Consider the following 15,631-nt stretch of genomic DNA (forward strand, 5'->3'; position numbering starts at 1 on the left):
CAACCATACACACATACCAAAGCAAATTCATCCACATGTATCCTTGTTTTGTCTATTTCTCCACTCTTACTACGAGGAAGAATGGAAGATTCTGCTCCCTTTGTGAATAAAAGCTTTTCCCCTAAAAAGTAAAACAGAAGAGAAATTAATAATAAATACTATTGAAGAAGTTCTCAACTGCAGCTTGTGCAACTTCTGATCACTTACCTGAGGGACTCTCTACAATGACGCTCATTCGTCTGCGATTTGGATCAAACTCCAAAACATGAAGCAATTTATACCTGTATTTTGTGTTTTAATAAAAGAAGGAAGGGAAAGAAAACATTTTTAGAAACAAATTTCTAAAGACCATTACTTATAAATGCACCATTACTGCACAGAACTTTCCCCAAAGTATCATTTTGATATAGAAACTCTAAAAGTATTGCTACCACTGTTGCCAATGTTTGTGCAATTGATTGCTTTTCATCACTTTATATATATATTTAATTATATTCTATAAGAATAAAAGGTTCTTCCACCAACAGGAACCGTTTTCTGAACACCATCTTTACACCTGAAGATTACAATTGGCTCTCACCTAGTCCTTTATCCTTCTATCATTACCTTCCAGCATAAATTTGAAAACTACATTTTGTTTCTAACACTTGTAACCAATCTACACAGTCAAATAAGAATGTATGTTTCCCGAAAACTGGACTATTTTTTTGTTGTGTTACCACTAGTTTAGAAAACTAATTTTAGACATTTAAGTTTTAAAGTACTGCCAACTACCTTACACAGATCATATGGATAAAAGGTGTTATGACATATCACAGATATATAGTTATCAACAGCATTTCTACTCATTTTGAGAAAGCTTAAAATATGTAATTAGGTCATTCATACATGAGAATCATTCTGGGAACTTCTAGAGCTAAAAGCACAAAATTTTAAGACTTGAATAAGTGATCCAGTTTTTCAGTTTTACTACAGTCTCAACCTTTGAGGAATGGGCAAAGATCCAAACTGTTACAATATACACCTATATAATGTACCTCAGACAAAATTCTCGCATCTCCCTTTCCATTGGTAAGGAATAAGATGCAAGTTGTCTTGAAAACATTGAGGCAAAAGCATCAAAAAGAGCACGGTGTGCAAGGTTTTCTTATGAACAGAGAGGACAAAGAAGAGAACATTACATTAACCTTCACTACTGACCTATCCTTCAAAAGAAACAAGGAATAAAAACTAATACCTTTCTGGTTTTCCGAGACTTTTTACTTCCATACTGTCCCCACTAGTTCCAGTAAATACCACTCCAACTCTAAAAGGAAAAGAAAATATACATTTAATCATCACTTTAGACAAAATACCTGTTTACTGTTGGGAGGAGGAGAGAAGACAAGGAAAAAAGAGAGACTTTTATATCCCATTACTGCTGCCTGTTTCTAGAGAAAACCAAGAATGCTCACTGTCAACAGTATTTTAATATGAGCATACTCTGTCGACTACAGTTTCTCAAAGATTTCCATACGTATTTTAAACAATCGCTTTATAATATGCCTGGGCTTTTGTGTATTTTATTTTTTTATGTTTTCATAGTAAACTGACAGTGCCAGGCCATTGGCTGTAAAGCCTTTTTGAGCAATTTTTAAGGTTGCTTTTACCATCAATTGCCCCCCTAGTAGGCAATTTCCACATCAGATAGATTTGGCAGTACAACTCACCGGCTTGCAGCTTCAACTAAAGCTTTCTCATCCGGTGAAGAAGCATAATACTCCAATGGGGCTGCTATTCCATTGGCATGCCAGGGACCATCAGCACCATCTGTTTGATCTGCATTGATCTGCACTGTATGACAAAGACAAACTGCTTTCAAGAAGAGTTCTTCCTCTTTCATCTATAAGAAAGAGAAAACTTCATTTGTAACATTTACATATTAACCCTGTTTTGAACATTTTAATAAAAAACATGGTTTGACTTAAAAATCTGCCAAGTATTCCATGTTAAATAATCACATCTCAACATGTTCAATAAATATTATTTGTTCAGTAACACTTAATAGCTTCAACCTATTCAGAAATTCTGATTTATTATTATTATTATTATTATTATTATTATTATTATTATTATTATTATTTTATGCTAATGCTAGAAGAATATTTGTCTGAAATAAAACACTTTCTATGTAGGATGCCTAATAAAGGAAAAAAAAAAGTCTTACCAAACTATGTCTATTTCCATCTGGAGAATCTTCAGAAAACCCCTCTGGAGTTAGTTTCCCATTGACCTCTTGGTACTTTATGCCATTAATGGAGCACTCGCGAAACTGCATCTCATTTTCAGTTAATGTACCAGTTTTGTCTGTAAACACATACTCTACCTTTTGTAAAATAAAACAGAAAACAGACTTGGAGTTGCATGTATTTGTTAGAAGAAAATGAAACAAACTCAACTCACACTCTTCACTGCACACATTTTTTTGACCACGTAAAAATTTTTGTTTCTGCCATCAAATATTTATACCTTATTTGTAAATTAATCAGAAATCAAAGCACAACCAGTAAAAAGTCCTCAGTAATTTATTTTAATACTAGAACAGAAGTAAAAAATAGAAGGTAAAAAAGAAGAAACGATGTATTTTTTTACTTTACCTGTCCCAGTTCCTCATTGAGGTCTGAAGTATTTACTTGTGCTCTCTGGTTCGTTTCTTCATGATAGAGGTCAAGATCCCAGCCGATGAAAAAAGATCCAAGAAATTTCTGCATCTCAACAGTCACATAAAGTGAAATAGGTATGATAAAATTGTAAAGTACCAGAAAAGCAAGAAAATCTGAAATAAATCTCAGAATCTACAAGACAAAAAGAGAAAATATAAAGATTACTGGAGCGATTAGGTGAAACATGGCTACTTAGTTACATTTCAATATGCATGAAAAATGACAAATTGATAGGGCCAGAGGAGAACAAGTCCCCTGTACACAGGAGAAAGACAACACACACCTGACAAAGCAGGCGCTCCCAGGCTGCCCCAGTAACGCACCTTCAGACTGATGCACAAAGATTGCCTTCAGCAAAGGAGATTACAGATGAGAAGAACTGGGACATCTCTTTCAACTCTGCCAGATACTCATGTAGGAGACGTTTTGGACAAAGGGAGTATAAAAGTAGCCAACAGTTTGCAAAGCTAAATAATGTCTGTTCTTCCTAATTAGGGAGTGTTGCTATAATTACTTAATAAGTCAGTACCAAGAAATAAGGTCTCTGACAAAAACTCAGGAAGTTCTGCACCTTACAAGATCTTCCAAACTAAACCAAAAAAGATAAAGATTTAGAGCCATAGTCCATATAAAAGAAGATACACTGACAAGTGGCAACTGCTAAGGTTAGCATGTTTCTTCAAGCACTGTCTATTAAAAAACAACCTGCACAACAAGGGACAGATGCACATGGAAAGCTCTCCAAGGAAGGATGTCAGCAGATAGAGAAATACTAAGCACGTTGTGGAAGAAAACAAGGGAGAGAGACAAACAAAGACATGATAGGAGAGCAACACTGCAGAAACACAGATGGTTCTCTATGCTCCTGAAGGCAAAGGTAAATAAATTGAAAGACTGAGCGAATACTTATCCCAGTTCTACCCAGAACTGAAAAGGCTTCACAGGCTGGTCTAAGCTACATAGCAACTACTTCAAATTAAAGGGGAGCCAAGAATTCACTTGACTGAATACTTCAAACAGGTTGAAGTGCTTAAGTGGGTGCAGGCACTAAAAATAGAAATCACTAAACAATTTGAAAGCTTTTAAATTCATTTAGTACTTTTCAACAGTGACACTTTCCAATAAGGTTATTTTAGAATACATTAAAAAGTTTTTGATAACTTTGGTGATAAACTGATTTAATAATTTTAAATAAAGCACAGCATTAAGATAAACTTATTTTCTTGTTAAATGACAAAGACACTTTGCATTACAAGCTTCTGAGAAAATTGAATGTTCTACTGAAATGCCAGTGAAATCTTAACTCTCCTTGAATCAAAGACATTCTCAAATTACTTCTTTTTCCATCCTGAACCACTATGTACTAACTGTAACTATCACTCTGCTTGTGAAGAACAGATCTCCCTGACTTGAGATTTGGACAGTTTTGCACAAACGGCACCTAGTGAGCACATTCAATTCTCAGCAATCTGGGAGATGGGGAGGGTGTGGTGGAGTGCAGGTGTTTAATATCTGACACCACATCACATGGGAAACTGGATTTCCAGTTCTTCTGTACTTTGAAAATCCTCTCTGCTTCTTAGAATCAGCTCCTGAACTGCTTTGGAAGAAGGCAGACTTCTACAGAAATCAGAAATTAAACAGAATGCAGAAAACACACAGAATGATTAAAAAAAGACACTTCCCAGAACTGCAGACTTAAGGATCACTTCAAAGCTCCGCTCCAGTCTCTACAGAAAAGTGAGAGGGCAAGCTGGAGCTTGAGCAAAATTACAGCCTTACAAAATTATCTGACCAATCTCAACGTCACAGAACGCCCAAAATGCCTGAACTATGAAATCACCGCAATGGAATGGGCAGAAGAACAGCCATCCTCTTTTCCTTTAAGAAATGACAAAAGACACACAAAAGAATAATAACTATAATAAGAACATCAAACATCAAAAATCTGTCCTGACAAAACCCAGTATTTCCAAAAAGCTTGTTCTTTTCATGGAGGAAGAAAAAGTCCAACTAGTAACAGGGATATTTCTACACAGGGTGAGGCTACATAGCAGCACACTGACTTGCAAGTGGATCACGTGGTAGTTACACCTACATCCAAGAACAGAGACATAATAAATATCGCATTCAGTACATAGTGGTGAGGGCTTCTCAGATATGCAATTGGGTAGAGCTACATTACCTTACTGCTGTTTCTTTCATGTTCTGTTTTTCCATTATACCAAGGCTCATCCCATTTTTCTTCAGCTTGCCATGCATACTTTAAAATAGTGCTCAGAATGGCTTCAAAGAGGAGGATTATTAGATAAATAATCAAAAATGAATTCATGGACCTACAACGAGGCAAAGAAGAAACGCGACTTCAGTTTATTCTACTTGATCTGTTGGCACACTGCGGTTACATGAATTGATCAAAAACTTAACATGTATCCTGTGTTTGATATGGATACAAAGTTTCTACGTGACAAGTAAGCAACAGGAATGAAAAGAAATCCTACATATAAGATATACTCTGCAATACGACGACTACATTAAGGTGCAAGAATACCCCAACAGCTGACTTATGCCACACCTGTTGTCCAAGATTTTGGGGCCTGACTTATCCTTCTCTTCTTCCTTGAATATTTAGCAAGACTGTGAAGGCAGTCCAAATAACGACAGTGGAAATCCAAGGCTACATCATCTTCTTCAGTTAGAAGAGCACTATCATGTGCATCTGATTAATTAAACCAGGCCATGCTACACCAGGATATAGTCAAACTCGGCTCTATATTCTGCAACGCTAGCCAGATCGTCTTTTTCCATCCCTTGCTGTGATGACTGACTTCTTCCTGTGCACTGTACAATTCTGTTTGTATCTGGCTATAGAAGAATAATCAATCCCATGTTTGCAAAAGAAAGCCAGGAGGCTATCTCAGATTTTTGGTAACTGGAATACAGGCAAGACATCAGAACTCCTCTTCCTTTTAACATAATTCAAGAGGTTCAACATATAAATCTATAATATAATATAGCAACACCTATCTCGTAACTACAAGTAAAGAGTTTTAAAACTGAGCCTGCGACTTGTACGAAAAGTAAGATTCATTGCAAAACATATCTGGATAGGCTATATCCTTTAGATTATGTGAAACAAAGCTGTTTTCCATTATATCAAATACTATGGCTCGGGACAAAGATTTGTAAGCGACTAAGACCTCATTTCAATCAATCTTCTTCAAAGGTATGATGCAGTTTTACAGTAAAGGATGCAGAGAGCAGCAGAGGCTGGGACTGTTGTGAAAACGATCTCTGAGCGTTCAGTTCAAGCAGGATTTCACCTGTCATTAAATAATCTCCATATCTCAAAAACAAACCTCCCAAACTAACTTTTTCTGCTGTAGTCCTTTTTAAGCTTGGCTATTTCAATTTTGTACGCCACTGGAAGAATCAATAAAGGATGAAATATCAAGAAATGGATTTTATCTTTATAGCTTCCGACTGAAGGCAAAGCAATTACACTGTCTTCCCTTGCCTACAACCCAATGATGAGATCATCAGGGTTTTAAAGTTACCGAGGAAAGACTATGTTAAAACTCTACAAGTAAGATAAGGATATTAGAAAATAAACATACTTTTCTACTGCTGACCGTTTCTGAGATTTACTCTTGTAATTTAATGCCATCTTTGTCTCCATACCTGTATACACTGCAACACCTGGGAAGGAAGGGGGGGAGGGGAAAAAAGAGTTATATTTTATTTTCTGCACACAGGCAATATGCAGAATTTTTAGTTTTTAGAGAGACAATAAAATCAAGAGGTGATACTACTTCTGTGTTTACTTCAGTACAATGGTGAGATGGTATTTTGTAAGTATTTACAATATTCTGCTATAGTAAAATAGTCCTACTGAAGTAATTTTAACACTTACTAAAATGCTGTTCATTATTATGACTGTACTGCTCTTCAATATGTATTTTATGCAAATCAGAATAGTAAATCTCAGGAGAAAGTATTGAACAATTGGTAACAGTCACAACAGTCATTTATCCATTGAAGTTGAGTTATTCCTTTATCAAACCACTTCAAATATTTTCACAGAGCAGAGCTGGAACTTTATATCCTTAGAGATTATTCAACATAGCATCATTACTTTAATCTATAATCATTTCCCCTCAGGTAACAGTCAGCAAGATTATCACAATTTCTTCAGTGCAGGTAGAATTAAACCACAGTTCATCAACATGTTTTAAGAAAAGAATACTCTTTAAATATGTAGATATCTACAAACCAAATATTTCTTTAGTGTTTTTTAATCTTGCTCCACGAAGTAGGAGACTTTCAGGCCCGAGAGGTCTAAAAAGAAACAGACATAGCAGCATTTAAAAATTGTTCTGTATTCTGTAGGACTAGTGAAATACAGTTTCCTATGCAAAGTTGTCCTATATCTCCTGTGAATTAGCACCACAACAACTCCAACCTTATCTGCATTTACATCCATCTTCAATCCTCCTGCTCCTTTACCACACCTCACCCACACATCTCCCCATTCCCTTTCATATCTTCCCTGGTCACTGCCAGACTCCCCCACCACTGGCCAATATCCCATGATTAGTGATTTCTATACCAAGTGGCTGGTTCAGAGAGACCTGCAAGTTACTTGAGAAGCCAGCAGGTAAAAAACCTGTCAAGCTCACAGTGCAACAGCAGCGCTACTTTTAGTTTGGAAGCACTTATCTTTACAGTCCAGGTAGTATAGTAGATTGAAATATATACTAAAAGCTATGAATTTGTAGCAGAGGCTTTATTAAAACAGACCATTAACCAGATCAAGAAACATATTAAAAACCAAATAGCAATAAAGTTACCAGCCGATTACCAGCGCGTAAAAACCACCCCCTTCAGAACAGCCAAGCTTTCCAGAACTGTCCTATTAAATCTGAAAACCTGGGCAGTAATGAACTTACTTTCACTGATTTTTTGTCATCTCCATTTGAAGGATGCAGTTACAATTAGCACTCTCAGTAAAAATATCCCTCCCTTTTGTGTATGCAGCAGTAACTCGTTTCGTGATGGTCTTTATTTTAACCACCTTCATCAATTCTAAACATTAATCTGATAAAATTTTACTTACCGTACGATTTCTTCGGTTTGTTGACTTATAGTTATTCTTCCAACAAATCTATGAAAGATGGCCATGTGTTAAAAATAGCTACATAAAGACTCAAAAATGTAAAAGACTTAAATACTCACAATTAACATAAGCTTACAATAATTTGCTACGTTTGAGTTAAGTCCATTTAAAAATATCTACTATATAGTACTGAAATCTCCTGGCAGAACCTTCTACGACTCTTTCTCCAACCTGCTCAGACTCACAGGCCATTTATTTTTTAAAATCTAGAAACAAGTTTACTGAGTAGAACAAAAATGTACTTGTCGCAATTAAAATACAAGAGGTAAATATTATCCTATAATTTCCAATTTGCTACTGAAATACTCAAATTTAACTTGCAACTTGCATTAAATACATAAATATAAACACTTATGCTAATTATTAAAACCTAAAATTTAAGCAGATGTCTGAAGCTATTTTAATCCAAGCAAGACCCATAACGTTCAAAATACTAACCATTTTTATTTAATTTCAAAATGTTTACTAATAAAGTGATACCTGTACAGATCTGCTTCTGGCTGCTGACATTCTATAACAGCTACAAGTTTGTCCAGGTTGGCAACAGACTGTAACACTGCTGTTTCTGGGACTGCAACATGAGTCTGTAAAACAATGTCCATTAAGTTAATGACACAGGACTAGCAGGCACAGGGGTTATTCCAACAGGCTGAAACACAAATGGGATCACAAATTAACTACGTTCTATTTCACAGCAGTAACCCAGACCTTAAGATTGGTCTCTCCATCCAAACTTGCGGTAGTAACATGGCATGAACCGTCAGCTCGATCAGATGACAGAAGCACCAGATCAACTGGAAAAGTCTCATCTTTGGCTACTCTGACAATGTCCCCCACCTAATGGATTGAACACAAAAGAGAAGTGTACAAATAGAGATTTAAAAGAAAGTTCATTTTAACATTGCTACTGAATCATGATGAAACAGGCCACAATGATTAGTAGTGAAACAACAGCTTTAGCTATGCAATAGAAACACAATTTGCAATTAGTCTTTAGGCACATACCCGAATGTTTTTAGATCTAGTTTTTACAAGGCCACCACTTCGAACAACATAAACTGGAGCACCATTTACTTCATTGTCTGCTTTATGTCGTAGCCAGTCTTCATAACCCTGTGGAAAACACATACAAATGTACTTTTTAAGCAAGCAACCTATGAAGTATAACAAATATCTTCTAAGCAAATGTGCTTCAAATTACTTGTTGCATACCCTGAATACAGTTACTAACTTCTTGAGTTTCTACTACAGCTGCTACTTAAGAACCTGGGAAATGTCTTATTTTTAACTCACTTTACACAAGTAAGAGCAAATAAAGTAGCAAAAGTCGTGAAGAAACCTAGCAGTTCTGTGTTCTGCCAAAACAGGCAGTGACATTTTTGGCAGATGATATGAACAAGCACTCATTTAATCTTTAATCTTTAATCAACATGGATTAATGTACCACAAAGCTACTGGGAAGCCACTGGCAGTCTCTCCTATGGATTCTGGGGTTTTTGTTGTTGGTTTTGTTTGTTTTTGTTTAAGAGAAGTAACAGACTGAAATTATTTCCTCATGTCCTACCATATAGCACTTCTTATAGTCACTGCCATAGCCTATGCATGAAATCTTATGATTGCTTAATTTTTTATGACATGCTGTTCACACATCAGCTCTGTATAGCAAGAGAATATGACTGACAATTTTAGTTGGTTTTGAGTCCCAATACAACAGTTCACAGCAACTGAATTTTTAATGGATAAATCAAGCAGTGTTGGTTTATCTGATATTGGGCATCTCTTTAAGTACCCTTTATCCCATGCACACACATGTGCAAACATTCAGGAGAGTAAATTCAGGTATATTGTTCCCCTCCTATTTTGCTGAACTATTATTAGACTGCTTATTTAATTGAATAGCATGATTGTGAATAGCACAATCTTTGGCTTCCAAGTCTAGGCACTGTTCGTGAAGCCCCACGAGCAAACACAAGAACTGGATCAGCCAATGCAGAAAGTTCAACTGCCTCTTGCATCCTGGCAAGACTCCTACAACTGATTTGCAATAGCAGAGACATTTTCAAAAATGCTTTTCTGTAGGTATAAAAAAAAAGAAAGAGCTAAAACCTCTTCCTTGGAAGTTTGCGGACAGAAGGAGGTGGCCCTCTGAAGCAGCAGACAAAATCCCAACTCATCCCAGAATGCTACAAACATTATATATGGATGGCATAATACAAAGAGCACTAATGCAGAGGCAGTTTGGAGAATTCTGCAGTTGACCGGAGTTTGAAGGAAAGTTACATGATGTATTTAGCATATTAAAAGTATAGTTTTGCAGGTCTGCCTTCATGCACCTCCACTGTTAGTAGCACAAATGAGTAAGGACAGCACAACTGCACTGCCTAGGTTTAACAAAACAAAAATAAAAGCGGAAGGAAGCTTTACATGCCAAGTGCGTAATAATTATGTAGTAATAGCAGCCACACAAAGAGAAAGTGGGAAATCGGAATCCTAAAATCCCTAAGTAAGACTCTTCAAGGTCCTTCCTAATCCATATGAAAAAGCAAGTGTCAATACCTACAGCTCCTTGTTAAAGGTGACTGACAGAAGAAAACAGGATTTAACTATCATCCAGTAACCTTGGGGCATTTGTCTCATAAACATGAACGGCTGAGCAATATGGGCATTTGGCAAAGAACTGAAATTTATTTTCTTCAGAAAGTACAGATTTCAGCACTTTCTCCATCTGACACCTATCGCCTACAACACAAGGGCAGCACCTCACACCAGGGAATTTTTAAGAGCCAAATTACTGTGGTCAGTTTAAATTCCCCCAAAATTTACCTACTGCAGCGTTTTTGAGAGAGTTCCTTATCCTCACTTGCAAATATTGCAAAAATGCTGTTAAAAGAATGCAATAGGAATACAGGAAATGTTGCTTAATTGCATGAACAGAAACTAAAGATTAAGAACTTAATTGAAGGATTTTAAGTTCTACTTAAATAACTTCATCAATGTACTTGCGAAAAGGACAGCATTGAAACAAGCCTGCATATGATATTACCAGAATTTCCATTCTCAGTTTAGGTCTATATTTAATCAAAACCTGCAAAGCAGTTCTTTCTAATACACCTGACAGTCATGTCAACATCTGTGTCTAATCAGCTTGTTTGCTAAATACCTATGACCTTACTGAAATGGACTAAATTCCACAAAGTTTCTTATGGAATACTGTTATTTTGTGTATTTTGTGTTTTTCTAACTTTAGGTTTTGTTTTCTTTATATTTTATATTCTAATTTTGGACTCCTCTGAGGACTGTTATACGCATTTTCACAGGCATAAGAGGGAAAACGCTCTGGCTAACTAGACAGACCAAATGACACAGCATGAGTTGCATCATTTTGCAGTCCTGCATGTCCTTCTTCTGACCTAAGTGCAATTACACTTCTAAGAAGAAAAAGTTCTGTCTTCTTGGCTGAGAATAAAGCAAGGCTGAGTTTTGAGGTTTGCTAGAGGTGCCACATTAACTGGCTTTTTTTCCACCCACTGCTAAGCTTCTCAAACCTGCACATGCTTAATGCTTCTATTTTTCCCCTTTCACCTTTCCAGAGACTACTCAATTGTAGGTTCAACATTTAACCTGATGCAACTTCGTACAGAACCAGTGCCCCACAGCTTTCAAAAGGGGTTACTTCCCCTAAAATCTGCTTTCTATTCCACTTCTGGTTTGAGAGAAAACGGGAGCTGGTTTTGAGACCATCCTGGGTATTTTCCCCTCTGCGTTCCAGCAGAAGATTTATCTTTCTTCCCTGCCCAAGGGCAGCCTGTTGGAAATAGAACACTGAATTGTCCTTCCAAGATAACAGCGTGTGAATGCTGTTTGCCTGCTTTGCGGCAGGTAGGATAAACTGAGAGTCCATTAGATCAGTTCAGGTGGTTCAAATGGTCCTTGCAGAGATACTGAGACAAGCAGAAAAACTCTTGATGCTTGGCAAGTCATGAATTATTTGAAACTTCCAGAAGGAATGCCAGAATTTCTATTCTTTGCAATTGATGGTAAGATACTTAAATTTCCCAATATGAGATTGGGCATCTGGAAACAAGGTGGTGATAGATTATTCTGCACTATTTTACACTTATACAAGTCCAGCTTCTTTCTGGGAAAAAAGAAATCTAATATTTATAACTAAGTTGCACAGCTTTAAGAGATATTTTCCATTGCCTGCTTATGACTTATAGCTCTTGAACATGGGATTTTTGGGGGTGATGATAACAACTGCAATTTAATAGGGTTAAGGTACAAATTGCATAGCAACAAGATGAAATTTTAGTTCAAATACTGCTCCAGCATTAAGATCTTCTCTGCCTCCAACACCATACTATCCGCTTGAAAGCTAGAGCTGATTTTACTTTTGCCCTGTTTCACAGTGGCTTTGGGTCTTACTGGCTCTGAAGGCAAATTGAAATTCCAGTTGTAGCTCCACAAGTCTCCTGCTTCCTTTTCAGTTGCTATGACTGCATCTCTTTCCCAGACAGCACTGTCAAACCCTTTGAAGAGGATAGTTCCCAAAAATTACCTCCCTGCAGAACAGATTATAGTTTCTATTCACATCACCTCTTCATTTATGTGCTTGTTTCTCTTCTCGCTTTAAGGGTTTAAAGAAAACATAAGATTTTTTGATTTTTTTATTTTAAACATTCTCCTTCCAGGGGCTTTAGGTCTTAGTAGGATACAGTATGGTGCTTGAACAAGATTTCTGTTAAACTCATACTTAGGAGATCTTTCTTATTTCAAGTACTATGAATCACTCCAAAATGTTTTATGCAACCAAAGAAAATTAAAAGAAAACCAGAAGCTTTCTAAATGGGACCTTTCACCTGCTACAGGTTTACAGTTATTACAATATATATTTTACACCATGAAACACAATCCTTGGGGCAAAATTTGCCTTTTAACTACTGACAAACATGGATTGCACCCAAGCTCCTTTCTCAGTGTGTCATGCAGGAGGATTGGTTTTAATATGCAGTGAGGTGTGCCAAAGGAATAAGTGAGGAGCTTTCAGAAAATGTCTTATAACAAGTGACATGTAACATTTAGACAAAAATGCTGTCTGACAGTCATTCACTGGCCATTTAAGGGGACTGCGGTGAGTCACTGAGCACTTGACAACTAACCAAAATGCTCAAGTTCAAGTGTCTAACAGCAAACATTAAATACAAAATCCTTTCTAAAAGTGACACCTTTTTAATTTACTTTTAGCATCTAAACATTATCTTAGCCAGAGTTTGTTAAGTAACTTTACCTTGGAAAGAATTCATGCTACAAGATTTTTCCCATTTACCTGTTTTATGGCTGTCACAGTTATGACAAAGAATAATGGCAATCCACTAGTAATAGGACTGGTAGGGGTATCTATCATGAGCTAAAAGAGAAGAAAATACAAAAATTAGCCCAAATTTTATTTCTACAATTGTACTTTCCAAACAAACAAATGAACTCCTCATTATAACCTGTGAGTATTTTTACTACACTATCTGCAGTAGCTCTGGAGCAAAACTCAACTTGTGACACCTAAATAATACATGTCAATAACAATGCAAACAAAGGTTTTAGGGCACAGAACAGACTTAATCACATTCATAATACATGTGCCAATTTTAAGAGTCCTTACTAAAAGGAAGATATGTTTTTATCCTACAAAGATTAATTCCAAAGTAAATTACAAAGGAAAGAAATCTACATTTCAGGAAGCTGTTTCAATACTCTATAGAGTCAACTGTTTAACAGCAATGTAGAGTATAACAACATCCACTTCAGAAGTTAAAATAAAGTTAAAAATAGAAATTTCCAGCTGTTCAGATATTAGAGAACAATCTTTCTTTATATCGCTCCTTTCTGGTTGTCCCAAGTTAACATGCAGTTTTTACAGTTTGTGCTGTCATTGCCGGCATGCCGTAAGTGCAGTGTATACACTAAAATTCTCTATGTGGAGGGAATGATAGTGGTTCTCCTCTGCTGCAGGGCACAAACAACATGGTCAAGTGCGGTAACAAAAATATACACAAGAACTATTCAAACCCACGAACACCGATTTGATCCACTTTACCTGAGATTTATGGCATTGCTTTGGGAATCATTAAAGAACAAACAAAAAAAAAAAACAAACATACATGAAGTTTCCTCTGTTAAGAGCCAAGAAACTCATATGGAAAACAGATGATGCCACCTTACAACACACGCACGACCTATTTTTTTTTTTTCACTGAAACACAATTTACAGAATATGACAAAAATCCGATCTAGCTTGCAATATGGTCTGTTCTTCAATTGTCGCATTGCAATTTCAGGTTGGTAGCATGCTGTCCAAGAAAACTCATGCCCAAAGCACCTGATTTCTGGCCAGTTAACTGTGACTTTCTCAAGAGAGGCTCCTATGTGAAAACGGAGCAAGTTCTGTGCTGGAGTTGTCCCAGCAGCCTGCTCCTTTTGGCTCTTTTACCAGAACACCATGGCCCTTTGCCTGCTACATAACTGGTCACGCATCCTTCACACAACCGGTATGGAGCCTCATGTGACCAAAATGCAGCCTGTCCCCATGTCTCTGGCATGCATACATGAGGTGAACAATGCGGTCTGGATTGTGCTGCGTGTTCAAATCACACAATGAGAACCTGCCCCAACTTTGTCATCCACAGTGGAAGAAGGTGGTAATGACAGATGCTGCATCTTGGTCACATGAAATTAATCTACAGAGAAGATACCATGGCAATCCACTCTTAAAGGCACCTTTGCCTTATAAAACCAAAAAACATTAGATATTTATGAACTCCCAAATGGGATTTGAATAAAAACAGAATTCCATTCTAACAAATGAACAAAAATGACTGCAGCTTTTCTCCTGTTTGGTTTCCATGCATACAGACATAGACGACATTTTGGACACAAATTAGGGCATCCACTAGAGTTATGATCTGAGAGAAGAACAGGATTACACTCTGAAGTTCCACCTTTAGATCCTATTTGTTCATGGACGTCACATCTAGATATTACTAAAGTCAAACAATTTGAAAGGAATTTGACTCAAAATTGAACTAAAGAGGGAAATTTACATTAAAAAGAAAAAAAAGCTTTAAAAAAACCTCAACAACGTTTGTGTTTGCTGTAACTAACATTTATGGTCCATCGCCAGCATGCCCCTATCTTCCACATGCTTCAATATGTTAAACAAAACGAAACATCATAACAGGAATGACAAAGTCAGTATTTTTAACTAGGAAGATGGGATGGGCAATGCATTCTGCTAGGCTAACCTAGAACTGTATGACTTTAGAACTCCAAACACAGGAATTCTCAGCTTATTAGAAAGTTCATTTTTTCTACATGTGAAAGAACAAGAGCAAGAGCTATAGGAGGCAATGGATTAAAAACTGCCCAAGTGGCCGTGCTATTGACGTAATGCACAATCACAGACAAATCTTACGAACTCTTCACTATTTTTTTTTTGTCAAATGAGGTTCCATCTTCTCCAGATATGTACTGTAAATGTTGGTTAATCCCTGTACATGGGCAAATCACTGTCGCTGTACATGGGCTGTACATGTTCAAAGCATTCTACTTTATAATGAAAGAAAAGATTATGCACCCCAAAATTCTGTCTCAGATGCTAACTGGTCTTTCAGAAGTTATTCTCTCTCCTTACAGCCTTTCCCTCACTTATCCTTCACCTACTGAGCCTGCAATAGCTCAACAAAATTCAAACACAATTATA

General features: G+C 36.7%; 1 protein-coding gene across 17 annotated transcripts in view; it reads right to left on the bottom strand.

The window, feature by feature from the left end:
• ATP11B (ATPase phospholipid transporting 11B (putative)) overlaps nucleotides 1-15,631 on the bottom strand; it is a 62,859-nt gene that overhangs the window by 30,903 nt on the left and 16,325 nt on the right. For all 17 annotated transcript variants that reach the window (XR_010474637.1, XR_010474636.1, XM_065073765.1 and 14 more), the window contains exons 4-17: nucleotides 13,205-13,285; nucleotides 8,884-8,991; nucleotides 8,587-8,715; nucleotides 8,359-8,462; nucleotides 7,819-7,866; nucleotides 6,976-7,040; nucleotides 6,320-6,401; nucleotides 4,888-5,038; nucleotides 2,637-2,834; nucleotides 2,207-2,365; nucleotides 1,710-1,882; nucleotides 1,238-1,306; nucleotides 208-281; nucleotides 18-121 (exon numbers count right to left, since the gene is read on the bottom strand). Coding sequence is in view for 15 of the 17 variants with exons in the window: in XM_065073765.1 (XP_064929837.1) it covers nucleotides 18-121; nucleotides 208-281; nucleotides 1,238-1,306; nucleotides 1,710-1,882; nucleotides 2,207-2,365; nucleotides 2,637-2,834; nucleotides 4,888-5,038; nucleotides 6,320-6,401; nucleotides 6,976-7,040; nucleotides 7,819-7,866; nucleotides 8,359-8,462; nucleotides 8,587-8,715; nucleotides 8,884-8,991; nucleotides 13,205-13,285 (1,545 nt within the window). In the remaining 2 variants the exon portion in view is untranslated. The remainder of the gene's footprint in view (nucleotides 1-17; nucleotides 122-207; nucleotides 282-1,237; nucleotides 1,307-1,709; nucleotides 1,883-2,206; nucleotides 2,366-2,636; nucleotides 2,835-4,887; nucleotides 5,039-6,319; nucleotides 6,402-6,975; nucleotides 7,041-7,818; nucleotides 7,867-8,358; nucleotides 8,463-8,586; nucleotides 8,716-8,883; nucleotides 8,992-13,204; nucleotides 13,286-15,631) is intronic.

This window comes from Columba livia, chromosome 9, assembly GCF_036013475.1.
Source record: "Columba livia isolate bColLiv1 breed racing homer chromosome 9, bColLiv1.pat.W.v2, whole genome shotgun sequence".
In the NCBI taxonomy this organism is placed as follows: Eukaryota; Metazoa; Chordata; class Aves; order Columbiformes; family Columbidae; genus Columba; species Columba livia.